This window comes from Mirounga leonina, unplaced genomic scaffold (genome assembly GCF_011800145.1).
Source record: "Mirounga leonina isolate KUSES-001 unplaced genomic scaffold, KU_Mleo_1.0 Mir_104, whole genome shotgun sequence".
Lineage (NCBI taxonomy): Eukaryota > Metazoa > Chordata > Mammalia > Carnivora > Phocidae > Mirounga > Mirounga leonina.
The window spans coordinates 7,238,299-7,254,307 of record NW_023270231.1 but is presented as its reverse complement, the minus strand read 5'-3'; the positions used below and the strand labels follow the sequence as shown (position 1 = coordinate 7,254,307).

Genomic DNA, 16,009 nt, shown 5'->3' with positions numbered 1-16,009 from the left:
AAATAAATAAATAAATAAATAAATAAATAAATAAATAAATAAATAAATTTAGGAAGTTATTTATTACTTAAGGAATTATCTATTATTTAAGGAACACTAAATCATTAAAATCCAAATTGCATGCTCTAATACCAGACTTCATTGACTCAGCACTGGATTCTAAAGTGTTATTAGAAATATCTAGAAAGTACTCAAGGCCTTTCTAGGGATCACATGAGGAAAAGTGAAGATACTTTATATTTCAAAATATTCTATTTAAGACCACACAACGTGAGTCAGGAACTTCTAATGAAGTTCAGCTGGAGTGATTTTACAGTTAGCCAAAGTTAAACATGAATGAACCCCTTATGTAACTAGGAAATTTTCTGAAAATGGAAATCAATTAAAATAACTCAGTTGGAGGAAATATTCAAGGAGCAGATTAATTAGCAAATAATTTTTAAAGTATTTTCTTCACAATAATCCTTCCCTGTCCATTATAAAAAAAAAATCAACTGTCTTTAAAACTTGTATAAATTTATATACGTGTTCAAGTGTCACAGGGATAATCATGGAATAGTTGTGTAAAATGAGATTATAATGATGGTGATGATGATTATTATAGTGATTTTGGACATCTTAAAATAGTACATCAATGTAAATAAAATTTTTGATGATAAATAAACTAATTAAAATCAGTCTTTAAAGAAACATGTCCTTCAAAGATATACTTTATATACATATATAAATGCTTTATGTACTTTATATATATGATTTATATATATTTATGTTTTATATATATATACACATATATATATATACACATACTATATATACACACACACATTTATATACACATACTGTATTATGTACTCTATCGCTGTTAGACAGTAGTAAATCTGTTTTTACCAGAGATTTCTTCCAATGTTGATATCCTGCTGATAAGTATTGAAATAACAGATGTTTTGAAGTGATAATTCAAAAAGATGATTAGTGCTTGAGGCAGAAATGAGAAAAACAGTATAGTGTAGTAAGTAATAAGCACATTGGATTAAAAGTCAAAACACTCAGATTTTAACTTGATTCTCCTGGAGAACAAGCTGTGTGATTTTAGGTACAATCCTTTAATCTCTCTGAGCCTGTTTTTTCGCCTTTTCAGTGAAGAAATAACACCTGCACAGTTGACTACATCACACTAGAGTAAGGGTGGAATAAGATTTGATGCCAAAAACACTTTGAGATGTATTTGTTGGGTATATTAATTTAACCAACAAATGTTTATTGAGCATTTTCTACCTGATAGACAGGCACTGTTCTAAGTAATAGTAATGCATTGGTGAACAAAAATGCAAATGTTCCTATTCTTTAACACATCTTACAGTCTTGGGGAAAACTTATTTTAGATAGATTAGAAACATTAAGATAGATAAATAGATGATAGATTAGACACATGGATTGGTAGATGATAGGAAGGTGACAGATATAATTCCATGTAGTTATATACAAACATACACAAATTATACTAATTCATTTCAGATCACTATAAATGCTCTGAAAGAATGTCTTCTGAATGGAGACCTCAATGATGAGAAAAATTCAGGGATGAGCAGAAAGGGAAAGACAATTAAAGGATGAGAGGGAAGAACAAGATCTGAGGTGAGAGTAAATGTGTGATGTTTAAGAAACAGAAAGTCCAGGGGTGGCTCAGTTGGTTTAGCATCTGCCTTTGGCTCAGGTCATGATCCCAGGGTCCTGGAATTGAGCTCCGCATCGGGCTCCCTGCTCAGCGGAGAGTCTGTTTCTTCCTCTCTCTCTGCCCCTTTGCTCACTTGTGCTCTCTCTCTCTCTCAAATAAATAAAATCTTAAAAAAAAAAGAAACAGAAAGTCCAATAATATATCTGGAACCTGGTGATGCCGATGATCATGGTACAAGGTGACAATCCGGATGCAAGTGGGGCAACACCTAAAGAGCTTTGTGCATTTCACTAAGCAGTTGACCTTTATTCTAATGCAGTAAGAAGCCTTTGGGTAATGAAATGAAATGATGTTACTTGCAGTTTAAGAAGATAACTGATGCTGTGTGAATAATGCATTGTAAGAGTGTAATTAAAAATGGAATAGGGAATCAACAATGAAGAATTATAGGTGTTATTTTATTAGGAATGTCTATCACAACAATTTATTTAATATGGTACTGGCCATATTTTCACTGGAAATGCTGTCTATTGAGGAACTCGGAGTAACATTCACTAGGCCCTGTTGTGTGGACTTATAACTTATGAAGGAGGTTTATTGCCTCCTTTAAGTTACTTTGCATCTATTAATTTATAGAGGCAGTCTCTGTATGGAGACTAAATGGACTAACATGAGTTATCATAATAAAGTATATCTTAAAACCCCACTTGGAAATGGTCCTGTTTGGAAATTGAAAATATTCTGGGCTCCCTACATAACCATCAGTGTGTACTCCTGGATTGGACAATGTTTCAACTCCTTGCCAGTCTGCCTGGGGCAACATTTTTGCTCCCTGTCCTTCATTTCCATTCCCTAAATTCTTTAAAATAATTGGCAACTTTCCCTAGCTGATATGTAGAGCTACTTAATTATGGCTATGTTCAGCTACCAAATCTGGATATGGGGTAGAAACCCACATTTCGAGGTGTCTAACCAATCCCTGATCCTTTTGTGTCTTCAGATTCCAAATACTCAAATGATACAAGCATCTTCTAGGGGAATAAAAAAAAAAGTAAATTTTACTGTGGCAGAGATTAATCTCATTTCCATTTGGAATTTCCCTCCCTCCCTCCTTAGGTTATAAGCAATTTCTATTGGGAGGGGGTAATCTATAGAGAAGAATATGATGTCTGTGTTGGAGGAATGGGTTTCTTTTGGTCTATGTAAATCTTGATCAAAATTGTATAACCTGTAATAGCTTTGAGGCATCATACTTCCTGTTCCCATCACAGCATTTTAGTTACTTAAGACTAACACTATAGCAATCTTTGGAGGAATATGGCAACCACTTAGGACTTTGTTTTCTCTTAAGTTTTCCAAAATGGCAGTTTCTCATCTCAGAAACACTACAACATTATTTTTCAAGTAAGGAATTCAGATTCTACCTGAAAACAAAACAAAACAATCATCTACAGAAAACATTAAAAAAAAAATCCTACATTTGTTCTAGAATCAAGACAGGAAATGAAAACTATAAAAAAGTTCAAAAGTAACTGCACAGAAAATAAGCCGCAGCTGTTTACTAATAATTTGGTCTTTATAACTTGAGCATAGTCTCAGTGGCTACATTTTACCCCAGGAAATTCTTGGCACTGATCAGTCGATGATTTATATACAACAGGAAAAGATGAGAGTAGAAAGTTTCTAAACATGCTACAACATTCCTTTGGGCATCCAGCTTGGATTCATTAGACAAGCTGGCTTCAGGAGCTGACTGGAGATCTCAGCCAGTAAAGGTTAAAAGGTGTTCTCTGTTCATTTTAACAATTCCTCTTGGGTTTTTGGTAACTGCTTTTTCTCAAAACTTCAACTGAATTATGGAATGTCTAGATATAGTATTTCTGTGGAAGTGGATTATATTATGCCAGAGTCTGAGTATCTGCTCCACACCTTGCATTAAAAGAGCCAGATAAGGCTACAGCAAATTCAAAATGAAGGATTCCAGAGTCAAATTTCAAAAGATAATATTAAAGCCATGATCTGGTAAAGTAAATATAACACCACTTCCACCAACAAAAAATATTAGACGGATCTAACCTTTTAAATTTTTTTGGATATTGTTAGTAATTTAGAATCTTTTTATTCTGCCAAAGCCATCACATTGTCCTCTTAATATCTCATCCTCTTAATTTTTGAAATTCTGGCTGTTTAATAGAATAAAATGTGTGTGTTAACTTCAGTTGAACATGAATAAAATGGTTACCTCTGATCTCAGCATCACACAGGATACAAATAAAAATAATAATTATAATAAAATAATAAATATATAAATTATAAATTAATAATAATTTTAAAATTACATGACTATTAATGCCTTATAATCCTGAGATAGGACAAAGCTGAATTTTGAAAAAGAATTAAATGATGCTTTCTCTATCCCCTAGTCACCTAAACTTTACAAAGTTACACAAAATTTCCAAAAAGTTAATCTGCTTTTTTTCCAGAGCACTTAGTTTTCCACCTTTACTTATTTTGATGTAAAAAAACAAAACCCCATAACGGAAGATCCGAAGCTAAGTCCCCAGGGAGTCAATACCACTTTGCCAGTTACATGCATATCCAACCAGGTCACTGTGCTTAGCTGGAGACGTTTACATCTTGAAGCTGAGATCTCGTGCAATGATTGGGCTAAAGGAAGTCTAAAAGGTCTTATATAGCATTACAGATCCAAAGTTGGGAAAATTAGGAAGATAAGCAGAAAGTCTGCTTTGCAGTATGATTGTCTGTTAAACATTATGTTAGTGCTAAAATAACGAGAAAACCCCAATTATACTCCACTTATAGATATTCATCTGACTAATACATTCAAGTAAAATATGACACAAATAAATAAAAACCCTAACTCTATAGACTTACAGGAAAAAGAAGAAAATCTTAACTAAATATCTGTTAAGGGTGTGGTAGGGATAAATAAAGTCCATTATCTACCTACATTCCTATGTACTCATTTACTTATTTACTTCCATCCACTTGGGTTTGTTGTATGGTGAGTACGCATTCACTCTCTTTCCTTTACCATCTTCATCTTTATGGTTTGATGATAAAATCTTTGGGAGGCATCCATCATCCTATACATTACTTATTGAGATTAAACCAAAGGCAATATTTAGACATTTAGAATAATATTTCCAGAAAGCAGGGAGGGAGAGAGTGAAAAGTTATGTAGTCCCTTGAAAATGTGGCTCAACCAAGATCTCATTCCTTTGGCACTATCCTGTTTGAGTTCTATTTAAAAATGGTTTTACCCTAATCAGTTTTCCAAGTAATGAAATAAAATTGTTTATAGAAGAAAAGGTCTTTTCTGAGCAAGACGCTTAAGAAGAAGCCTGTGCACAGGAGGAAGGGTAACCCCTCATCCTGGTGGTATGTTCCAGACAATAAACTGTACACATCAACCTAGCTCACCCTGGCATTTTGTCATATCATCCATAAAGTGTAGCCTGTACATAAAGCTGGGCCAAAGGGAAGGGTAAGATATCACTGGAAGGGCATTACTTATCCTTAAAAACCTGAAACCTCCCTTCAGAGTTAAGTTTGGGATCTGCGTTTCTAGGTTGTTTTTACCCCACCTAGAGTGCAGGGGGAACCAATGTGATGGTGGCCAAAATTTAACTTAGATGGTTGCAGTTCAGGGGCTGTATCATTTAGCTGTTTAGGAAGCTGGAGAAAATTCAGGCTTCTTTAGTATATTTTAATCACAGTCAATAAGGAGAAACCTTCGGAAAATGAATTGTCTCAGAATGTGCTTGGTTTGGTTCTGATTTAAAATGAGAACAGGAATCTTGATTCAAGGAACATCTGAGGCTACCCATCCTTAGAACACAGATCTCTTTTACCATTTTTTGTATTGCTCTCCTTCACCTTCTCTATCCCTCTCACTTCCCTCTCCTTATTTTCAATGCCCCCTTTTGCTCACTTTTCTTCTCTAACCTTCTCTTTCCTATCTTGCCATTCTTTCTGGCTTCTACCTTTTCCCCTTCCCCAACCATTTTATTCTTCTGTAATGACCATGCTTTAGGCAAAAGCCTTTCAAAAACATTCTTTAGTCCCTGGTTGCAAGGAAGAAGTGGCCCTCTACACCTTGCCCTCAAAAAAAGAGATTTTTAAATAGAATGAATTCCACAATTTCTGACAATTTGGATTTGTATTTTCTGGCTACTGATTATTTCAATTCAAGTCTATTTAAAGTTTCCTTCATTAACTTTGTATTTAAAATATGAACATGGCCAAATTATTGTTTTCTCTCATTCCTAAATAGAGTACATTACATCATTAGAATTCCACACACTGTATTTCTTTTCATGTCTTCTATCGAAAGAAAGAAAGAAAGAAAGAAAGAAAGAAAGAAAGAAAGAAAGAAAAAAGAAAGAAAAGAAAAAGAAGAAAATCCCTTCCCAGATATCTCTATGTTATCCTTTCATTTTCGTCTTCTCAGGATTGCTCTCTGGGCTCTGAAAAGGTAGAGTTTTTAAATAGTGTAACAATATCTGCAAACTGATTTCTATCATCTAGGTGAACCAAGTTACATATTTTGCACATATTTTGTTTCTTAGTTATTGGACCCAGGGTGTGTATCTCCAAAGAGTATTGCTATGCCTTTGGGTGGCACTGTGTTTTTCTGAAAAACAGGTCATGATGAATTTGCACATAAAGAGTTTCTTCCATTAGTCTCAGCTTATCACATTTCTATACCTTCTGAGGACATTCAGAATAAAATATCCCTGCCTTCTGCATAACATTATTCTTTTTATAAAACCAGACTTTTGTCATAATAGAGAAGAGAGTGGGCCCATTTCTCTCGCAAGAGATTATCTCGGTGATCATGAAGCTGTTAAGAGGAAACTTTTACCCTCTTACAAACTGATAATCTTTCAAGTATTTGCTTTACATGGGCTTTTCATCTATGAAAATGGGTAGATAAAAAAGGAAATGGATCATGTAACAACAACAACAACCAGAAAGGTCTATTTCTGCAATGGAGATCTACTGGAATGTATGTCATACTTAGCAGAAATCTATGGAAAGAAATGAAATTAAATAACTATAGAGAAATATTTATTCAATAATTTCAGTTTATAGTATCCAGAAAGCATGGTGGTAATATTTTTTTAATTCTGTAGCTGATTATGCTTTTGAAAATACCTAAAAACTGTATTTAATATTTTAAGGTGTAGTTTTCTAAAGACGGAGAGACATTCTCAAAATATACATAAAAATATTGATGACTCTGGAGATACATCTAATAAACACATGTTAGTATACCCCTTAAGGTTTAAAGATGCACTCCAAAATATTTAACAAAAATTTAGTATTAAAGCTTCTTCAGAACAGTCAAATTTATCAGATTTAATTGTATGTAGTACATCCCAGGATGATACATAAAATAGACACAGAGGTAAATATTTGAGCTACTTTTTAATTTGTTTTGTCTACCATATCCTCAAAATCACTGTTTCCAGGAATCATAAATATCAGAAAAGTCATCTTTAGCAAAAATTAAAGTATATCTCTTCTCTTAAATTTTCTTGAGTCAAATTCTCTATTCTCATGGCACATTATATCCATTTCAATTAAAAAGAATATACTTAGACTACATTTGGCCAACTACTATTTCTGTTCTTTAAATACATGTCTATTTTTCTTATTTTGGGGGAGTAAATAGATATTAAAAGTAGATTCTACCAAAATAGTAATGTTGCAGGTTGAATCAATGCAGTTGTTTCTGTTAACAGATCTAGCATTATCTCAGTTCTTGAAAATTAGCTTTTCAACTCATTCTTAGTCTATATTATGCATCCTCAAGTTTTGTGGCTCTCCAAAGTCTGGGTGTGCAGATGAGAAGTAGGTAAAATGCTTCCTGCTTACACTATATTTGATTAAAGAGTTAACATACACATTTATTTAAGAATTATTATATATAATTAAATGTAAAGGAGCAGTCCTGGGTTTGTTACTTATACTCCAAACAACAATACAACTGATCATAAAAGTGTGTGCCTGTGTGTGTGTGTGTGTGTTTAAAATTTTTAACAAACTGAAAATTATGCATAGAGCTTATAGAGGATACTCATATTTACATGTTAAAGTATTAAAAGGCATTTCCTAAACTAGAATGAAAACAATGTTTCCTAGATGCATTATAAAATTCTGTTGATTTAGTAGGGATTGATATCATGGAGTGGGAAGTAGAGGAATCAGATGCATGCCCATTAGTACTCTAGAAAGCCTTACTTTTTAAAAGTTATATTGCTATCTTGTTTCTTCTTTTTGTGCATTCCTTCCCTACCTACAGTTTTTGTAATTTATTTCAAATTTTATGAATTAAGAACAATTTTCTTGAAGCCAATTTAGAAGTTTAGATATGCACAAATATTATTGTAATACATCACACACCCAATTATGCATCCCATTTTATGACCGATACATTTTGTTCCTTAAGATTTTTTTCCTCAGAATGTACTAAAGGAACACTAGGTGGAATTCAAACCTGAAGGAATTTGTAGAGCAGGTCCAAGAATGGATGTTTGAAATTGACAAGAAAAGACACCTGGTAAGGCCTCTGACGCATATTTGAGTTGTGTCTTTGACAAAGCAGTTCCCCTTAAACCTCTGAGACACTAATGGTGTTTGGCCGCCTCAAAACAGACCTATGATCCACATCCATGTGATTACGCTACCCAAAATATTGAAAAAAAAATTTTTAAATCCATGCTATCATTCAGTTCTAAAATCAAAATTTGGATTCTTAAGCTTATTTTTTGTATATATTTGCTATCTAAGTGAAGAAGAGATGATTTTCTTAATATCATCATTTAATTGCAATTTAAATATTGCTATTAAGTAGTTTTTAACAAAGGCTTCAGAGAAGGTGCAGCATTAGCTATAGCTGGGAATCACAGATTCTCACCTTGGTTTCCTGTGTGACTTTAAACAATAATTTATTTCCTTGCTTCCCTTGTTTTAGTCTGAGATCAATATTTTGTTTTGGCTTCCTTAGTCTCTGTTTAACTAAGTAAAATTGGTTGATTATCTTATTCAAATGTTATTCAAATAAGTGAGTAATGTCTAGCACTATTTACTCTTATTGTTATAAATACTGTATTATTAAGTGCTTTTTTCTTCCTAAGTAGAAACCCATTAGTGTAACTAATTAATTGGTATACAAAGAAAAACATATTTTTACTATAGAAAATTAGGGTTTAAGTTCAAATGCATGGTTAAAAAAAATTACCATCTACCTCATTCACCTTTTATCCCAGAGTTGGTGCTAATCTAATGCAAAACAGTGGATCAATATGTAATATTCCAAAATAAATGTTTAGAGCATTAGGCTCAGAGATAATCTACTTGAATTCAATGTAAACATAGCAATGCCAAATGAAGTAGATGCAATCTTTGGGCTGGAAGGGAGAATATTATCTTCATTTTTTCCCTGGATAATCAAATAATTGCACAGAAAACATTATGATTGCCAAGTAAATAACATTTTTTATGTAATTATGAGATGTTTGTATCTGCCTTTTACTACATATAGGTATGTGCACAAAATTACCATAGTAAATTGAATTCACATTGATCAATCTATTAAAAATAGGATTAGTCCTTAAACTACATGCTGCCATTCTTATTACTTTACCATTTAGAAGGAAAGCAAGGCTTCATTAGTAAAGATTTGATACTATTCTCTATAAGAATAATAATAACACAATAATGCAACCCACCTCCCAATCCTGGTCTCAGACGATTGTCATAACCATCTAGGAGTCGGTCCAAAATCCTGGTGAAGACAGTGGTGTTGTCTTTAAGTTCATCTTGTAATGAGGGTTGTCCATAGCTGAAAAAAACATAAAGGCAGGTAACAATATAAATTATACAATTTTTTTTTATTAAAACCCTTTCCCAAATAAAGCCTTCCCTAGATTTTCCTATCTCCTTTTCTATTGAATTTTAATTTGAAAATTCCTTCTGGCAAAAAAAAAAAAGTCATATTTTAATTTTTACCATTTTCTCATATTTGTTATCAGGCATGATAAGCTCTTTATTCTAATATTTCTAACTATGGAAGGAAAATTACAGGAAATGAGCTCTGTCTCTGAATGTATAAATCTCAGTATGTATACAATGCTATAATGCATGTTTTCTCTGGGCAAGAATGTTAATGCATGCTAGGGAGAAAAAAAATCTGGCAAACTTCTTCCCAAATAAAAAAAATATGTATTTATGAGTTATCAAATTAGTAGTTTTGCTTTCATTTAATTTAACGTGTAGCATTAGCCTAAGATTTCACCTACCAACATACACTTCCTTCATCCACTTTATATATATTTGTTTTTTTGATGTTCTTTCAGGATATTTAGATGAGAAAAATAGTTAAAACTTGTTTCTTAGGATAATTATAGTTTCAAATCAGTGTGTAATTTCCATTCCCCTTAAGTTTTATGAACAATTTTTACAATGTGTCTACTCAACCTCTAATTAATTGAATTCTTGTCATTTCTGTATTAGAAGTAAAAGATACCTTGAAAAAGATATGGTCCAATATTCTTAATTTATGGTTTACTGAACTGTAGTGTGGGATTAGTGTTTTGTTTAAGAAAACACAGCAATCTGTAAGCAGAGCTTGAACTAGAACCCTGTTTTCTTCAACTTTTAGTCTAAAACTTTAATCCTATTCTTCTATAATTCTTCTATAATTCTTCTTTCTAGTTGCAGGTACAGTTTTTACCCCTTATCATTATGAGTCTTTGAGTTTCAACCACATAGTGACCACAGTTCAAATACTGTATATTTCTTATTATCAATTACATTATCATTTATGGTCGTTGAATCATATTTTATGTAATGATTAGGAAGACATCTCCAAAATCCTTTGAGAGAAAAGTTTACTTTTTATCTCAGTGGATCACACTCACTGATATATTTCAATGATAGCTCTGACCTTGAGTAAAAAAAAAAATGAATACAGAGTGTAAACTAAGAAATGCCACAAAAATATCACTTTCATACTCTCTGTTTAATATGCTTTTGGCTTCACTCTTGTGAGTTTATATTACTGATCAATGTAAAAAAATAGTAACATCTGAAACCAGGATTCACTTATTTGACAGGAACAAGAAATATAATGAAAGTATCATTTCAAAAACAAACAAACACTATTTTTAAAAAGGTAATTACTTTTATATTGGCAAAGCTCAATGGCCATTTTTCTGATAAAATTTTAATTTAATAATTAAAACTATTATAACTAAAAGCTATTCAGGATGTTAAATATATGAAATGCAACTCTATGGGATAATTTTCCATTCTCCTAAATTCAACATTAATACCACACAGATTGACGGTTTACTCTCCTTTGGCAAAATTAAACATCTTACTAGTTTTTGAAATCAAATTTTCACTGAGCTCTGTGTCTTCCAGGATGTCTCATTAGCAGATAACACCAGTAAAGCAATAATAGTTGTCTAAATGCAATTATTTATAAAAACTCGTCACAAAACGAACTGCCATGCATGCATCTTTCAAGGATATAGGAAGGTCATCTTGATAAAGGTGGAAAAGAAATGCCAGTACACTTTTAAGTTGTGAGGAGGGCCTGATCAAGTAGTCTAAGGAAGAAAGCAGCAAAATAAGAAGGGGTAAAGATGAGATGGGGTGAGTGACAGAGCACAATTCGATTCTGGATACAATTTCTAGAATATGCAGTTGTCTATTACCTTTTCCTGCATTTTCTCTGTGTTGAAGCTTATACCAAATTCAGGAAAAGCTTTCATCCCCGGTTTTATCTTCTAAATGTCATTTCCACCAATTGTATGCATCAGAATGCAAATGCCAAAAGAGACTTTTCCGTCCCTCCCAGAAAACTAGTTCTGCTATCCCAATTGGAATAGTAATCTTTATTTCCTGTGATTTTCTAATCAGGTTATTCTTCATCTCCTCTTCTAATTTACTATGTCCAGTTATAACTGTCAGAGAATAACCCCAGGATAAAGATCAAGATTGTTTATTGCTCTTAAACACTTATGCCAATGTAAGGTTTCCTAAACTGAAAATATAATTTGAAGAGAAATGTCAGTTACAGTACCTGATTTTGATTCCATATGAACCACTATATAATAAAACGCTGTGCACTAACTCCATCTACAGGTCATTACAATAGTAACACTTCATATAATTTTTCAAAAGCAATGGAGAACATTTAACTCCTCAGATTAAGAGTATCTGGCAATAGTGAATCTCCTCTTCATCTGGTAGTCATTATTTACCACACACAACAGCAAAAAATAAAAACAGACAACTTCTCAATTAAAAAAAATCCTCCTAAATTCATATCTTTCCAGATTATTCTTTCTCTCTGCCTTAACTTGTTAAGAGTTCACTTTCCATTACATCTTGAAGAAGCTTAGGTATTTTTAATATGTCTAAGACTTTCTTAAGGGCCATAGGAGTAGACCATGCAAGAAGTATTAAAGCAGATAAAGAAGAATCTGAAATATTTGGTCACTTATATCACTGTTACTATAATATGTTTATATGCTTGATTTGATCATTAGCAGATTTTTGAGAATGGTTAAGCATATTATTACATTTTTCTCATAACTTGTCCCCACAGTAGTTACGCTTAAATAGAGAAGTTCGATTTTATGTAATGTTCTTAAATATTTGTTTGGTGTATTCTACCTCTATTGATTATACAAAGAATGGTTTCAAAACATAATATGCACATGCGTTTATAGAGACTTAGGACTTTCGAATTACAAATATTATTTTAAGCTTTCTACTTTGATACAGTCACAAATTACTCTATCATCTTTACATGTGGCTAGAAATTTTCTTGTTGGAAAATCAACTCATAGAGTATGCAGACATTAATTGGGGTAACTTTCTCTATGAATTAGGAAACCACATATTTCATTCAGTTACAACTGAACAGTGAAAAGTTCAATTTAAGACTTAAATGTTGAATTAATACATTCCTTAAACAAAAACGTGTTAAGTGTATTCTAACCATCATGCAAATAAGATGGCTATTTTTTTCATACTGCTCTTCTTTATTCTTAGTTGGGATTTTATTGCCATTAAGTTTTTTGAATTCCCTTAGTCATGAATTCATCCAAGGACCATTTTCTTCCCCCTGAAAGAATAAATGAAAAGTTACAGAAATTCTCATGCAGATTTAAAATAAAGTGCCCCCACCTTCTTCCAGTCAATGTGCTCAGAAGGAGGGTCCAGGCCCAAAGATAGTCAGAGAGACTCAGACTTTTCTTCATCGCGGGCTTGTGGAGCTGAAAAGTAGAACAAGTAGAGATCAATGTCTCTTGCAAGAAACATCAGGTTTATAACCACTAGGGCTGACTGAGGCAGTTCAGATGAATGCTTTGAAGTCAGGAAATGACCTCACTGGGATATGACACCTCATTGGAAGCAATGGAAACCTGGACCATCCATTCTCCACTTTCCCTTCCATTCCTCCATTCAGAAATATATCAGTGTCTTAATTTCTCCTGTAAAAGAATACAAGTTGAAATGCTTTCAGGTGACAATATTGCTCAACATAAAAACTGTGAGTTTTTTTTCCCTCTAGGTTTTTTATTTCTAATATAGTGTGAATTGCTCTCTTCTTGTTGTTTATCACTTGAAAATTTTGACCTTTCTGATTGGAGTTTCCCTGCCTGAATTGTGCATTGAAATTTTTAAGCTGGTGTCTACAACGGGGAAAGCATGCTTTGGAGCTGAGATGGGGTAGGTTAATATGCTTCGATGACTGAATTCATCTTTGAATTCTGGATGTACCTTGATTTCAGAAGCAACTGTATTTATCTTAAAAAAAAAAATAGGAAACACACTGTTGAATGCTGAAGTCGTGCTTATATTCTCTGCCTGTGATTGCCTTGTTAAATATGCTCACTAATGCTTCTGTGAGGCTAAAGGACACACTTTACAGTCAAGCCATGTGCTGATCTCTCTCAAACACACAAACCACCCTCACGTAAATGCATACAAACATGCCCACACATATCTTTTAAGCCCTCTTATATTCTGCCAGGTTGCCGCTAGAAAATGTTTCATCTCAAACAGATGGAAGCTGGAGTGCTTTGCTTTGCATGAATACGGGAATCTTTTTTCCCTCTTAGGTAAAGTGCAGTCAATCACCATCTGATTGTTGAATTTTAGACTTGATAGTGGGATACTGGAGGAAAGGAGGAGTGTGGAAAGCTTAGAGAATTTCAAAAAATTATGATCTATTTGTGGAGTCAATTTTTAAAAATCGGTGCACTACCTCGTTAAGGAGCAGATATGGTAACACTTTATTTAATGTGCTACAATTAATGGCAGTTATAACATGAGAAATATTAAAGGTATTTATTAGCACTTCCCTGAATCTATACTCCTTAGTACAGTCAGTGATTAATGGATTGCATTTCTTTTAAAGTATGTTTTCCATTGACCACTCTATGGTTTAATGTGGTATGCCTTTAAGTACATCTACACAAATGCTTTCCACACTCTTGGGGATCATTTATATCAGTAAAAACCATTACAAACAGGCATGTAAGCAATGAAACATAATTAATGTGTTTAGAGTGAAATGGTCTAGATCTACATATAAGAGCTGTGAGCTTCATAGTTTTTACTTAATTTAGTCACTGGTTTTGGCATGGATGACAAGAAATATTAGATAAATATCATTACATTAAAATATTGCATCTAAATTGCACAGTTATAATTCATCATTGCATTAATCTTCAACATCTGTTATGAAGGAAAAGCAACTTCTCCTACCCTCTTAATAATTATTGGTCTTTATTAAAAAAGGGTGATTTCCGAAGGGGTAAATGAAACAAAACAAAATCCCAAGATAAGGTACCATAGCTTTTTGTCCTCCTCTGGCATTTTAAAGAGAAAAACAAACCTATCATGGCACTTGAGTTGTTGAGTAAGAAAGTTTCTTGCAAATACAAGCATAATAGTTTAAAAGAAATGCTAAACTGCCTCCTTACCCTTTTCCACCTTCCACCTTCCCCCACCAGACACACACCCTCCAAACACCCATATCCCATGCCACCCATATCAAATGATAAGTTGAGTTTTTCATGTTCGGAACCAGAAAGACCCCTACACCAGAGGGCATTTTAGCAGCGTCCACTGGAAAGGAGAAAAGAGGCATTTTTGCAGCCAGAATGTGAGAGTGCCTTCCCCAGGTTGGAACCTTAAGACAGGCTTTCTGTCCCAGCATCTTAACTTTAGATGATGCCCCCCAAAGCCCCTCCCCAGCTCATCTCAGCTACCTCTTGGGAAAAAAAAAAAAGGAATCAAAACAACATGTCACCACCCACCCCGCGGAATAAATTCATATCTGCCTAAGAAAGGGGGAAAGAAAAGAAGAGATACAGAGGGGGGAAAAATAATGCTTCTACATCGCTGCGGTTTTCACCCTGAAAGAAAAACATTCGTTGTTTCTACCTGCTATGGGATTAGGCTCTTGTCCTGTTCCCTCCTTCTCTTTTTTTCTCCAGCATTCCTGTCTCTCCAGCTAGGAAAAGCCACGTTCAAAGCTCAGTGTGTAGCGGTCCGAAGCCGCACTTACCTCGGGCCCCCTCTGGGCACAGGATCGCTCAAGACCCGGGAAAAGTGTGCGAGAGAAAATCGCGGAGAGCCTGGAGCCAGCGCGAGTCCGCGAGTCCGGGCGCGCCGGGAGCGGAGGAGCGTCCTCGCCCTGCCTCTCACTCACTCGGTCTGAGCCATCATGGACTCTGCGTGCTCCTTTGCTGAAGATTTCACACCCAAATTTGCTTCCCAGTATCCGATCTGCAGCTATACAACAAAAGATTTCTCTTAACCAAGACAGTAGTAATACGTCCCAGGGCAAACCGGATGTGAAATAGGCGGTGACTTCATGCCAGAGAGATTTTATTTTAGAAAGGAAGGTGGTACCAGCCTCTGGATCTGGAGACCAATCCGCCCATTTTTTATATGCAGCACAATTTAACTTGCACCGCTCTGGCCCTAATCCCCTTCTCTCTGGCTGCAGACTCAAATCCTTCTACAATCTGCTGCAAGCTTTCTTTTTCTTTCTTTCTTTCTTTTTTCTTTTTTTCTTTTTCTTTTTTTTTTTTTTTTTTGGGGGAGTAGGAATGGGGGAGGAAAGGGTAGAAAGGGTTAGAGACCTAGGGACTCCACTCAGAATCACACTTTCAATTCATGAACACTATTTTAAGGTGTGTCCATTAAAAAAACAACTGATCAGTGTAACTAGTCCAGCTTTGATCAAAGATTCAACCACTGCATGCATCTGAA

The 16,009-nt window shown here is 34.1% G+C and overlaps 1 protein-coding gene across 1 annotated transcript in view; it reads right to left on the bottom strand.

Moving 5' to 3' along the window:
• Positions 1 to 15,775, bottom strand: part of GABRA1 (gamma-aminobutyric acid type A receptor subunit alpha1) — a 58,425-nt gene extending 42,650 nt beyond the window's left edge. Inside the window, exons 1-3 of the mRNA XM_035013755.1 lie at positions 15,300 to 15,775; positions 12,908 to 12,996; positions 9,436 to 9,548 (exon numbers count right to left, since the gene is read on the bottom strand). Coding sequence (XP_034869646.1) covers positions 9,436 to 9,548; positions 12,908 to 12,981 — 187 coding nt within the window. The 5' untranslated portion in view covers positions 12,982 to 12,996; positions 15,300 to 15,775. The remainder of the gene's footprint in view (positions 1 to 9,435; positions 9,549 to 12,907; positions 12,997 to 15,299) is intronic.
• Between the last annotated feature and the right edge of the window lie 234 nt (positions 15,776 to 16,009).